This window comes from Danio rerio, chromosome 17, assembly GCF_052040795.2.
Source record: "Danio rerio strain M-AB ecotype USA chromosome 17, GRCz13ab, whole genome shotgun sequence".
In the NCBI taxonomy this organism is placed as follows: domain Eukaryota; kingdom Metazoa; phylum Chordata; class Actinopteri; order Cypriniformes; family Danionidae; genus Danio; species Danio rerio.
In genome coordinates this window covers 23,832,888-23,846,935 of record NC_141037.1, presented here as the reverse complement: position 1 = coordinate 23,846,935, position 14,048 = coordinate 23,832,888, and the positions used below count along the sequence as shown (strand labels likewise).

Sequence of the window (14,048 nt, the reverse complement as noted above, 5' to 3'; positions counted from 1 at the left end):
TTCTTTTTTCCACTGCACCATGACTTTATATTCTATACTGTACATTATTTCTGTTAAATGACAAGACTTTCGCCTAAGCAAAGTCAGAACTTATTGTGCTAATTAAATAATTAAAAATCAAGCCATGATCATATTTTATTTTGGTAAAATAAGCATAATCTAGAGGCCTTTGTCTTTCATATGAGCCACTTCTGATACCAAATGATTAACTAGAAGTTACTATTTGTTGTTCCTAAAACTTAGAGGGGCAAAAAGATTGTCAGTGTAGATTGACACCATCAAAATATTTATAACAATATTCAGACACTGTTTATAGAAAGGTTTTATTTTTAAACAAACAGAAATGGCTTTAAATGTTAGACAATAGGTCCAAGGCTAGGTAGGATACAAGGCAGAAAACCAAACACTTCCTAAAGACAAAAAATAGTCTTCTTTTTATAAAATAACTTACACTACTACCTCATTGTTATTGACATTTGAGCACAAATGTTAAAACTATCACCAACAGTATTTAACCATAAAAAATGTTTGATAAGTAAATTTGAAAAAGATCAGATTGTTTAATTAACTTTGAGATCCATAGTTCGCTGCAGTTACACTGCCATTTTCTCAAAGACATCCTAAATCTTTCTTAAAGGCTACCAAAAATGATTTGAATGGCAATTTAAGTGCTTTTTAATCCAAACATGCCAAATCCAAGTGCCTTGTGAGCAGTGCAATGGGAATTTTAATATAAACGACAAAGCTTTAAATGGCACTTAAATGCAAGTTTTAAAACATTTGAATCTACAGAATGAGTGTTATTGTATCATCATACAGAATGTGCGTGAGAACTTGACAAACATCAATGGTTAACAACAGGGCTGTGCTAGTGCTGCTCAAGATACTGACGGAGTACAATTGACAACTACTGGCCAGGGATTAGTAGTTTTTAAGGGTTTGTTTTGAGAACATGCCATCTGTTCACTAAACTTATAGAATAAAACAATTAGAAAAGAACATTACATTTCTTATTTGAAATACATCACTGCCATGTAAACATGACATATATTGTTTGTGAACCCCTTTAGAAAGTCAGTTTTCAGTTGTTATACAGTGATTTTCTTATTCTAGTCATGTATTAAATGTTATATTAAGTCAGATACACGTTTATTAATGTTTAGAGAGAGTTGTGAGATTAATGAAATAAAACTACATTAAAGATGGAATGATGAAACGGGCAGCTTTGTCCAATAATAGGCTTTTTTTCTGGAACCTCAATGTCACGCCTGATTACAAGGCCCACATGGAGTTTTCAAGTACACGGGAAATGCACAGATTTCCACAAATATTCGAGGACATCGTTCAATCTATTTATTTACTTTTGTAAGCATGATCGTTTATATTTAATCTGGCCTTTATTCATTTCAGTAATAGTCTTATATGATTCATGAACAAAGTGTAAAGTAATATTTCCTGTCTTTTAGCAGACCATGTACACTGAAAAAAATATTTCTGCAAACTATTTGTTTGTTGAATTTGAACAAGCAAATTACATTCAGTAATTTTCAACTTAATTAGTTTGTTTAAATTCAGCCCAAATAAATTTACAACTTAAAAAAAAAAAAAAAGTAAATCCAAGGAATCATCTACAGAGTAGTGCTCAGCATATAAAAATTAATATTTTTTTGATTTATTCTCAGTGAATATACATAAGATTTTTGTATATTATGTAAACAGATTTATTAAACAGATATATTTATTAAAATAATATTTAAGTCACCAAACATATTTAGAAATTGAAAAATAATACATTTAAAATCAATCAAAATACTGCAAAAAAAAAAATTTGAATTTCATATTTTCTATAACATATAAATTTGGGTGTATTAATTTTTGGACCGCTATAAAAAGTACTGACTAATCTAATGTATATAATATTGTATAGCTTCTGATTAAAAATACGAATTTAAAGAGCGGCTTGTAAGGGGTTACTTATATACGCTGAGCACTAATATATGTCTCTCTCTCTCTCTCTCTCTATATATATATATATATATATAGATGTGTTTGTTTGTATACACACACACACCTCAAATCTATATATAGTAAAACAACAGAAAACTGTAAACAGGTTTTAAATACTTTTAAGCATGGCTGTATATTATTTATTGTTAGTTTGACCAAAATAAGCCTTTTCTTTTATGTTGTATTTTTGATGACTTTTAATATAGTTTTTACACAATTTGGCCCTAACCATTAAATAAACCAAAATTACCAACAAGCTCTAATCTCATATTTTCATGGGATATTATGAATATCATGAACTGCAGCATTTGTTGCAATTAGAAAATACAGGAAGCTGAACCCCAACTGAAATAAAGATTCAGCCAGTCTGACTTCTAAACATCTTAAAACTCATTTTGATAATAAGCACAGTGACTCATACTCATCAAGAATGTTACTAATAGAAGGACTCTTCATAAGACCATCAGCAGTAAATAAATTAAACGCGGTATGTCCGGAACGACAGAGAATTTCCAGACATGATCTAATGGTGCAGTCACACCTGAGTGGCATTTCAGTTTCCTCTTGAAGTGCTGGGGCGCCACTTCGTATATTTGACGATCACCCTTCCGTCGCATATCTACTGCCTGCCACAAACATGTGACATTTGGAAAGCTTTAATCAGCCAAGAGCTATCAAAAAAGAACTAAGTCCAGTGTACAACTTTGTAAACACTGTCTTTCCACCACTGCTGTTCAGTAGTGTGTGTGTGTTTCTGACCTGCGGTCCATCCCTGCAGTTCTGAATTTCATCCATTGAGGTCCAGTTTTAGTCAAGTGGCAGCTAATGGGCCTTCTGCCATCGTGATGGCCAGTCGTTCTCCATCCAGCGCTGGAGCAACCGCAGCACGTCGATGCGCTGGTAAAGTTGGCAGAGTTCGGTGAGCTCTGTGACAGGTTTCTGGTTGTAGCGCAGGAGAAACTCTTGAGTAGGACTGTTGTAAGTGGCACCGTGTTTGCGCTGCTCTAGAAGCATCAGCTCATCGTAGCTCATTCCCCAGCGGCTCGCAAAGTTCTTCCAGTTTTTGACCGTGCAGTGAGTCGGGTCCAGCTTGAGCCGCAGGCTGTACAGAAGGTCTTCGTCATTCATCAGGTCGCTGATTTTGGGTGGAGGAGCAGAAAACAAACACTCCTTACAGGGCTTGAGTTCTTTACTGAAGTCTAGAGAGCAGGAAAGTAAAAGCAGACAATATAACAGTGAATAAAATTATTTTTCAAAAGGTGTATAACATCACATACAAGGAGCTTTACATTTTGTAGGTAACTATACATGCAATACTGAATTGGGAGGATGGAGCTAGAGATGCTTGACTTGTTATATTGTTATTATAATGTAATACTTATTATTCTGGGTGAAACACAACACTTACGCGATACTTGCTTATATTCTGAACACACATGCTTGCTTGTATACTTTATGAATAATGTGTTTTCTGTCTGGTCTATTTAAACACTGGTTTAATGGATTACGACCCGTTAAGGATTTTCCTTATGACATTTTACTACATGAATAAAAACTTAAGTAATTATTTCCAAATTTATACATTTCCTTCTTTCTTTATCTATCTATCCATCCATCCATCTGTATAGTTTATGAAATGCAGGCATAACATCTTATTTCAGATGATGTATTATACCTACAGCTAATGTTGTAAAGAGTGTAGTAAAGTTAAATAAAACTATAAATAATAAATCAATTATTTAAAATTAAAAAATGTAATTATATTATAAATTCAAACACCAGGAAAAAAAAAATACAGAATTACGATTACAATTGACTAACAAGTACAATTAGCTTGCCATATTCATTGATAACTGTAATAAATATTAATAAATAAGCTATAGATTGTATAAAGCCACGTAAAACTGAGTTTACTGGCTGGTATTAGCCGAGACTACATGACAACCAGAGGCAGACACCTGTCACTGAAGTGGCCACGCCCTTAATTATGCCAAATTTTAAGGCTTAAAATTATTTACACAGATGAGTTGAGAGATAATTCTCCACCTTACAGTTGTCATGACATGCAATATCGCTTACGTAAACCCAAAAAATCTATTATACCAGGCTGTAAAAAACATTTTCTGCTGTAAAGTGGAGCATTTTGGATGCATTCTAGTGTTCAGTCAATGAACTGCAGATTCAGTCACTCCTGTGGTGACTTTAAGAGACAGGACAGGAGGCTGCTGCTGGTTTCAACACATTGGTGGAGGCATGTTGAAGAGCTTTCCCTTCATGTTTTAACATGTTTTGCCACATTGGTTAAACTTTTAAACACTTTTGATTACCTCTCTGAACTTACAAGACTTTCCTATTGATAGAATGCACTGTATAATTAATAAAATATCTAATACAATTCTTTCTTTTGCACGTAAATCTGCTGCATGTTTTAGTTTAGTATTCCTATAGTGTAGTATAAGTCCGTCATGTTTGGAAGTCGAAAAACTTCTGCACTGAGACTTGACAATGCCAAATAATAAAGGCTTTTAAAAAAGAAAAAAAAAATTCATTTAAAGCTAATATTTACAACAATAATTCATAAATACTGTTACAATTACTTATTATTTAAAAATGCAATATATTGTGACTCCTAAATTTACTTAAACTTGTTTGATACTATTGTTTTATTTGGCATGACATGAAAATACTCAAGTCATCTGCCATAATTACTCCACTACGTTCAGTGTGTAGTGGTGACAGTTATGTAGACAGTGTAGTAATGGTAGTTTTTCAACCAGTGACACATACCTGATGAAACAGACGCTGATGTAATACATTCACTATCGTCATTTTCCACAGGCTGGGTGATAAAGAAAAGATGGAAAAGCTTAGGGATTATTGAAGTTGAGAAAGTTCCGTTATTCTGTTTTGCATAAATAAACAAATGAACCCACGATGCTAATGAACACTACACAGAGAACATGTCAAGCACGTATTGGGGAATAACCTTACAGCCCCTAACAAGTGGAATAAAATTCATCCTGGTATTTACACATACAACCACATATCTTTCACTGCCCACATCATACGACTCCCCAAGAATTGTGTGGTTTGCATCTATAAATAAGGATGCTGTCAGACATTTGTACGTGACTTTAAGAAGGAACAGAATGTCAGAAACAAATAGAAACAGCAAGAGGCAAATAGGCGATGTTTGTTATTTAAAATATCAGAACACCCACCTGTCGTATCCTGCCCACCGCAGACGACAAAAAACCAGGAGGAACAGAGCTGAGCTGAAGGGTCACCGGGTCTGTGGAGAATTACGCCACATTTCAATGAATAAACCTGTTGATCGTTTACAACACTGTGCTTTCATCTCTAATCGAACATGATCATATAGAAAGTGTGGAGGCTGACCTAAAGGTCACTATTCTGAAAATCTGACCTGAGATCAGCAGAATTCAATAAACAGACAGGAAATAAATGACTCAGTCACTACCAATACAAGCAGCAATGACGTAAATAAACAATAAAGAGCTCATACCTTGTGAATCTGTGACCTGAACAGGATAGTTTGACCTTAGAGACTGAAATAAAGACCAGAATAGAGGACAAAACATCAGCATAAACACCCAAAGGTCAAACATCACACCACACACACACACACACATACACATCTAAGGCTCTGTTTTCACATGTTATTAACATGTGCTTTCACTGACTCAATAACAGTTGGTAAACTGAGATGCAGTACTGTTTCCACCTGATGTTAACATGATTTCAATTGGCTCACTTGTGATGACTTGTGTTGGGATTTTGGCAAGAACCTTTCTTATTATTTTGTCATATTTTGTGTAATGCATGAGAACTGTTGATTAAATAAATATGTTCACATGACTTATGAGCAAGCAGGGAAAAATAATGAAAAGATGTAGATGACATGGCAGCAACCATTTTGATACAGTAATATGTGTTTTAGTACAACATAAAAGTTTAGAAATCAATTCCTTAGTTAGGGTTTCGCACAATATTAACTATTTCCCACAATGATCACATGTCAGTCTGGCATGTGTAGAATAGATGTTTTTTGTGTGCCTGTTTGTACAGATTTGACAGCATTACTGAATATAGCTGAATATCAACAATTAAAACCCATTTAGACTGTTTACATCTGCATTAAGCGTGGAGATGGCCATTAAAATGGACTATGTTTGGTGGATGGATGGATAGATATCTCGTCACCTTAGAATTAAAAGGTTCTATCTGACATTTTTGTCAAAATTGACTTATTGTTATGTTCTTATTAAATGACAACTTATTTACATTATGGTATTTTTTTTTTTATAAGTTGTTTACATTTTAAGAATTTTTATACAAATGTTACACACATACTGTTTGCTATATGGAATGCAAAAACTTTAAAGCTCAATATCTCAAAATCATTCAGAACGCAGATAGAACCATATAATTCCAAGGTGACAAATATATATATATATATATATATATATATATATATATATATATATATATATATATATATATATATATATATATATATATAAAACCACATTTTCTGATATTTGCCATGATAACAGGATCAATGATGATGATTCATTCATTTCCTATGAAAAGACAAAGCAAGTTGTGTTGTGTAAGATTTTTTTTTAATTAAAGTGTTGGCACACATATAATGTAATATTGGTTTCATTCATACTAAAGCTAAAGGCAGCATATACTCCACATATACACTAACGGTCAAAAGTTTGGAGTCAGTAGGATTTTTAAATGTTTTAAAATAAGCTTCTGTTCATCAAGACTGCATTTATTTAATCAAAAACACAGTACAAATTGTGAAATTGTGAGATGTTATTGCCCTATAAAATAACTGTTTAAAAGTAGTTTATCATTTAATTTATTCCAGTGATTTTAAAGATGAATTTTTAGCTTCATTACTCCAGTCTTCAGAGTCACATGATCCTTCAGTAATCACTCTAATATTAAGTATTATTATTATTATTATTATTATTATTAATTGTAAAAGGAATAAAAGCAATAATGACTGGAGTAAGAATTTCATTTGAAACTACATACAATAAGTAATAAATAAATATTTAATAATTAAGTATTTACCAATTTAACAAACTTTTGACCCGTAGTGTATATTTCAGAAATAAAGACATCATCAACTATCCCTGTAGCTGAAAAATTTTTGGATTAAAACAGATAAACTGAAATCGATCATAATTTCCATGACTATTGCAAATTATGGATTATTTAGATATTTATGTGGGTGTTTTGATATCAATATGTATATTTAAATATCAATGAGAATTGAGAATGCATATATGACCTTAAACTCCTCCTCATTTTGTGATATTAAAGCATGTTGAGTCACAAAACATTTCCTCCAAACACTCGGCTGATAAAGTGATGAAAGAATGTTTAAGAATGAATAGAAAATATGCTATAGAGTACATCAATTCATAGCACAGACCGTAATTTAGAGTTGTACACTTGAGACGAAAACACATTTTACGTCAGACTAGTTGAACAAACCATACAGCTTTTAGTCAACTTTGGAAAGACCCTCATGCTAAATACACATTTAAAATGGAATCCTTTATTCACAGGCTATAAATACCTGGATTGGAAAAGCCTCATTTAATTTAATCTCAGATTTTTTCTGTCAATCATGACAGGTTTAGAAAAAATGTCCACTCAAAAGATGATCAAGGTGAAGGGGGATGAGTATCTTGTTTTTCCAGGCAACGTTGAACTGACTCATAACAATAAATCTTGACTATAGGCCTGTTAATAGTACTGTGAAAATTTATAGCAATTTAAAGAGTAAACATTGAGACTAAAACAATCTAGATCAATATCCACATTATATCAAACTTACTATATCAATATCCTAATCAAGTGTACGGTTTCTTTTCGTACATAGAAAACAGGAATAAGTTCACCCAAAAACTAAAATGACCATCTATCATTTATTCACCCTCATGTGGTTTAAAACCTTTATGAGTTTCTTCAGGTGAACACAAAATAAGACAATTTGAAAAATGCTGGTTGCTGAAACTTAAATGAAGTCAACGAAGTCACCTGCATTTTTCAAAATATCTTCTTTTGTGTTCAACAGAGGACAAAAATGAAATAGGTTTTGATCAAGTAAAGGGTGAGAATGATGCAACTTTCATTTTTGGGTGGACTGTCCAACAAAAACAGCTTGACATGCTTTCTTACTGACAAACATTTAGGTGAGGAATAGTGTTAATATAGGTCTACAGTGCCTATAAATACTGTTCATTTGAATAAATATGTCCATATTGGCTAACATTGGTGAAGTGAACGCTGAAGTTTAAACGCTTTGCTTAAAGTAGGTCAAACACTTACAGCACTTATGATCTATATCTGCTTCATAATAGAGTAGGTTATTTCAATTAGATTAAATATAGAGAAAATAGGACCATATCACCCCAGTTACACCCTCCTAATGCCCCATTCACACGGTGTGTCAGTGTCAACGCTTCCCATTCACTTTGAATGGATGACGTTAGGCGTTGCCGAACTGCATTGTGGATCCGTCTACGCAGCTTCAGTGGGATTGCTTACTGCAGAAGTTAGGAAATTCTCAACTTTAAGCACTAACGAAAGCATCAGCGAATCAGATCACTTTATGCAAATACCCCAGCTCAGACAGTAGCCGATTACAGACTTGTTTCATTGGCTGACACTGCTATGACGATCACGTCAGCCCCAACTTCAGACAAGCCCTCAGTCAAGCGTTGAAGCGGAAGCCCCGTGTGAATGCTTGGTTACACTGGCTGCCTGTTAAGTTCCGTATTGTTTATATTGATTTTTACCTATAAAGCTTTAAATAATCTAGCTCCTGTTTATCTAACCAACCTTCTGTCTTGCTACAATCCAACCTGCTCTTTAAAATATCAAAACTTCTGATAGTATTTAAAATAGCAAAGTCTACTAAAGGAGGTCGAGCCTTCTCATTCATGGCTTTAAATTCTGGAATAGCCTTTCTGATAATGTCTGAGTTTCAGACACACTCTGTCAGTTCAAAACTACTATAAATACCTATCTTTTTAGTAAAGCATAGCTACTGTTGCCACTGTCTGCATGGTTCGGGTCCTGTAGAGCTGTGCATTGATGGATTTGCTCTTCAGCGTTTGGACTTTTGGCAGTGAAATTTAAACCAAACTGAACTGAACTAAACTGAACTCTGAAAACTGGACTGACACAGTTTCAATTTACTAGAACTTCTATGTTAAGTGGATTTGACACAATCTACATTGTAAAAGAGCTATATAAACATAAAGATGAATTTAATTGAATATATGAACTGTTTTCTAAATGCCTTCTGAGTTGCTGTTAGACTAGCTTGTTACAAGATATCCTTTTTTGAAAATAAACATTAAAGTAACCATTAGTGGTGGCACACATCCCTTGTGTAAACTGGACCTGAATCAAGACCTTAGATGAAAACAATACAGCTTTGTTTCTTTTTCTACATGCTGAAACACATTTGAGGCGAGGAGGTGTGCACTTTGTAGCAAAGAGAAGAAAATTAAACTTTCAGATGTGTAGATAAATGAGCGGAGAACGTGCTAGAACAAACCTCCGAGACTTAGAGCATGGCTGCTCCTCCCATCTAGTGCTACTTTCATATCATGTATGAAAATCATGTCTAACCTACATAATCTGTGGAGGTTGATCACAATATGAAAGCCGACAATGTTTACATCTCATGTAGTGTGTCATAACAATGTAAAAATAAGCATCACATTAGTTGCTACTGATGTGTCAGTGGGTATTCACCCGATGTTATCAATCTGTAACCTTCTAGCAAACACTTCTTGAAAGACGAAGCCCTTTACTTAGAAATTAACTGTTTGTTTTGGAACCATAAAAATGTCATACCATATCTGTAATGAAGCTGCTAGGGTCCGTGTCCTCCACCGGTTCAGAAGCCACTCGCCCTGCAATAAAAAAACAAACAAACATAAAATTAAGAAAAAAAGAACTTTTATAGAGATCAGAACAAACCTAAAACATGCAGGATTAGACAAAGTATAGCATTTGAGAAGAAAAAGTGACAGTGATGACAAACGGATTACTTTCACTTTGAAGTAACTTGATAACAAATCCAAAAATTGAGTTTTAGTAAAATATGAGTGTTTTGAAAAAAAAAAAAAACAACACAAATGTCGAGCAGTTTGCAAACACTCCTCAGCAGTAAGACATTTACGGAAATAACAAGCAGCATAATAAACGAAAGGAGACTGTAAAAATGACCAAGTAACTACAAGAGGAAGGAAGTGTGAGAGATGTGTGTGTGTTTATGTGTGACAGTTTCTGTTAAAGTGAAATTCTGTAGTATCACACTGGCAGATTCAAAGTACAAAGAGAATGCTGATGTCCAATTTAAAAATTGTGACTGTTCCATGATGCCCAATCAATGCAGAGTTAGAATTAGCACTGCAGAAGTTTGTTTGACAACAGAAAACTAATCCTACACTGTACAGCAACTGTCAGTGGAACATGTGACTCAAACAGTGGAAATAATTCATCATCAGCATTAGCATGTAGAGCTAATATTCTTATTAGGCCAATTACTATAACACTTAAAATCAACTCTATCTGTCACAGATCAAGGCTTTTTAATAAATGAGTACATTATGATTAAACAGAGAGAGAGTTTTTATGGTCTATATATATATATATATATATATATATATATATATATATATATATATATATATATATATATATATATATACACACACACACATATATATATATATATATACATACACATACATACATACATACATACATACATAGATACATAAATAGATACATAGATAGATAGATAGATAGATAGATAGATAGATAGATAGATAGATAGATAGATAGATAGATAGATAGATAGATAGATAGATAGATGTGTGTGTTTTTAATCTAATGAAGACTGCAAAGTCAATGATTCATTTGAATTATTCAGCCTGACATGTTTATTCTTCCAAAATATTTTAAATATTACTCAACATAAAATATGTGTTCAATGGGGAAAAGTTTTTGTTTTTTACCCAGACATTTAAAAAGAATATATTTTAAAGCAATTATCACACCGTGAAATTTTTATCCAAGGTTATTAAAACATCAGAATCTTATATACTAGCCCATGCCAACTAATAAAACTCCAATAAATTGAAAAGCAGTTTTTTATATATATATATATATATATATATATATATATATATATATATATATATATATATAATAAAAATGATTTACTGGTTCTAAAACCCTTAATTTATAGAATCGTTATGTTCCACAAAAAGCTTAATATTATATTTATATAAAATATTCCACAGCAGGCTTTATAGCAATTAAAAATCCTTCAGAGTACTAAACAGTGTTTAAACTAAGAAAAAAAACAGTTCTAAACATTCTAAGAAAATAACAAATTGTTGCTTTTACAGCACTGCAAATTAACAACAACAAAACAAAACAAAAAAACCTTCTGCTGAGTCTTTCGCAAAGTGCAGTCAAAAGGCAACCTCAGACACCAGTTTCCTGAGGTTTCCAGAAGGGGAAAAACTGATATAGGTCTGGTTATAACCCCAGATTCACCCACACCAGACAGCTTATCCTCAGCTCTTACAAAAAATGTTTGCATGTGTGAGTTATTGACCACCATCACTATTTTACAAAAACACAGGCACAATTCTGAAGAATTATGAGGTTATTTTTAGTTTCTTAAAACAGTCCTTGTCAAATCAAAAGGAGTATGAAATGCAGGGTATTTTCTAGGAAATCCCAACAACTGAAACAGGATGTTGAAGAGCACTCATTCCACTGCAGTTATGGTGACTGCTGAGAGTATGAGCAGCAACACGAGCGGAAAGAGTATGCAACACCTTTAGCTGATGTTATCTGACTGTGGAAATTTATTTTCACTTCTTCTGCCCCACTCCATAAACATAAATATAATCAATAGTAACAAAATAAACAATGTCATTTGTTGTAGATTGATATCTGTTCCATATCTTTTACTCAATCATAATTCAGCATGTTCACAGCAGTACAGTAGAGAGATGGACAGATCAATCTACACGTGCCCAGTAAGTACTGCAGACGAATCCAAACCTGTGCAGCCTGAATCCATTCATGACTGTTTCTGCTAAGCCAGGGAATGCAGAGAGCATGTAGCTGCATGCTCGGGATGCACTTGAAGAGATAAAATGTAAACCACATCATAATATAACCCTGCAGGGCAAAACCCTCTGCGCAGATCTTCTTCTGCATGGCCACCCATAAACTAACAGAAGCAATACACAAGTACTGCAGGAGAAACCTGGTCACCTCTACAAATGAACAAATACAAATGACCTCTACAAATGAAACACCACGTTTTAGTAACTTGATGAAGAGAAATAAAATAGAAACAGATGTAAAAGCAGCATCCATGAACAAATGAAGGTCAAACCAAACAACTGCAAACTTATATATATATATATATATATATATATATATATATATATATATATATATATATATATATATATATATATATATATATAAAACATGCATACTTATACATACATACATATTTACACACACTTTATATTCTTCTGCGTACAGATTTAGGCTACATAACGATGGATCTTATGTGCTTGTAAAGACCTTATCGTTCTTTCAAATGTAATTTTAACCTGTTGACACGCTTCCCCTTCCCCGTGTACCCCTTAAAGACACTAAAACAAAGTAACAAAGAACACTGAGCCAGGACAAAACAAGTGTCCGACATTTGCCACGCGTGTGAAGCACATTTTCCCTCATGACTTAGTAAACACCAAGCGTATTTACTTACCAAACGGCTCGGTGAACGCCTTCAAGCTCGTCATGTTCATAACGATTGTTTCACACATAGGAGAAGATCGTTGATCACCTTTACGAGACTGCTGGATGGATGGAGGTGAAGTTGTGAACCGCACCGTTGTTTACAGCACCTCACCTGTGCGCGTGCTAGTCTGGAAGAAGTCTGACCTTACACGAGAACCTTCAAACTACCTGACAACTTTCTCACGCACTTTTCTGTCTTTGCGGTTAATTTGATGTGGGAACACAGAGCTCAACTATATCTCTCCCACACTAAAGGAAATTACGTAGATCATTTACGCCATAGATAACGCCATATTTCCTCACCCCTGCCTCTTTTACACGCGCGGAACGCCCAGTTGTCATCTGAAAATCACGATTGAGTGGAGCACGCATATCATTTATTTATAGTTACCTATAGCTGAACCCTTTAAATGCCTGCTATAACAAATGGTTGACCATTTTTTGACTGTTTTAAAAATGACTGTTAAAGTCATTTTAAAAATGACTTTTTATTAATGGTTTACACACAGAGTTGTACAAACAAATCAAACAAACTCAATCCTGTTGCACTACTACACTTGATTTTGATTTTACTGTTAAAAACATGTTAATTGTGAATCTGAAATATTTTATGGCATACTTGATAAAGATGATTTAGTATTCAGAATGCTTTATTTTTTATATATTTTAAAAATAAATTGGTCTTACACTTCATATTTTCAGATTTTTCAGAGTACATTTATTAATTCCGGTACTTTTACCATAAACCGACATATCAAACCCATCCAGTGTCATCCAGTTTTTTTTCTTTTTTTGGGGGGCAGTTAAAGCGTGTGTGTGTGTGTGTGTGTACATATATAGCCCCCCCCCCCCCCCCCCCCCCCCCCAACACACACACACACGCACACACACACACACACACACACATATACAGTGGCTGCATTTACACTGCATATCTTGATGGCCAATTCCGATTTTGTGACTGTATCCGATTTTTTTGATGACCTGCTTACATCATATTTAAAAGTAACTCATATCCGATCGTCTGCATATACACACTGAGCACACAACAAAGGCGCAATGACCAGGAAAAAAAAGCGGGCGCTGACTATAGCTGATAATTAAAGATTGCTCTTTTCTCTATCCTGTATGTAATC

General features: G+C 33.8%; 1 protein-coding gene across 1 annotated transcript; it reads right to left on the bottom strand.

Annotated features, from left to right (window-relative positions):
* Positions 1–309: 309 nt before the first annotated feature.
* edaradd (EDAR-associated death domain) lies at positions 310–13,200 on the bottom strand. The gene is made up of 6 exons (XM_087290399.1): positions 12,881–13,200; positions 9,925–9,983; positions 5,534–5,576; positions 5,229–5,299; positions 4,795–4,846; positions 310–3,206 (listed from the first exon to the last, which is right to left on the bottom strand). The coding sequence occupies exons 1-6, from the start codon at positions 12,936–12,938 to the stop codon at positions 2,830–2,832; spliced, it is 660 nt and encodes a 219-aa protein (XP_087146525.1). The 5' UTR covers positions 12,939–13,200; the 3' UTR covers positions 310–2,829.
* Positions 13,201–14,048: the final 848 nt, after the last annotated feature.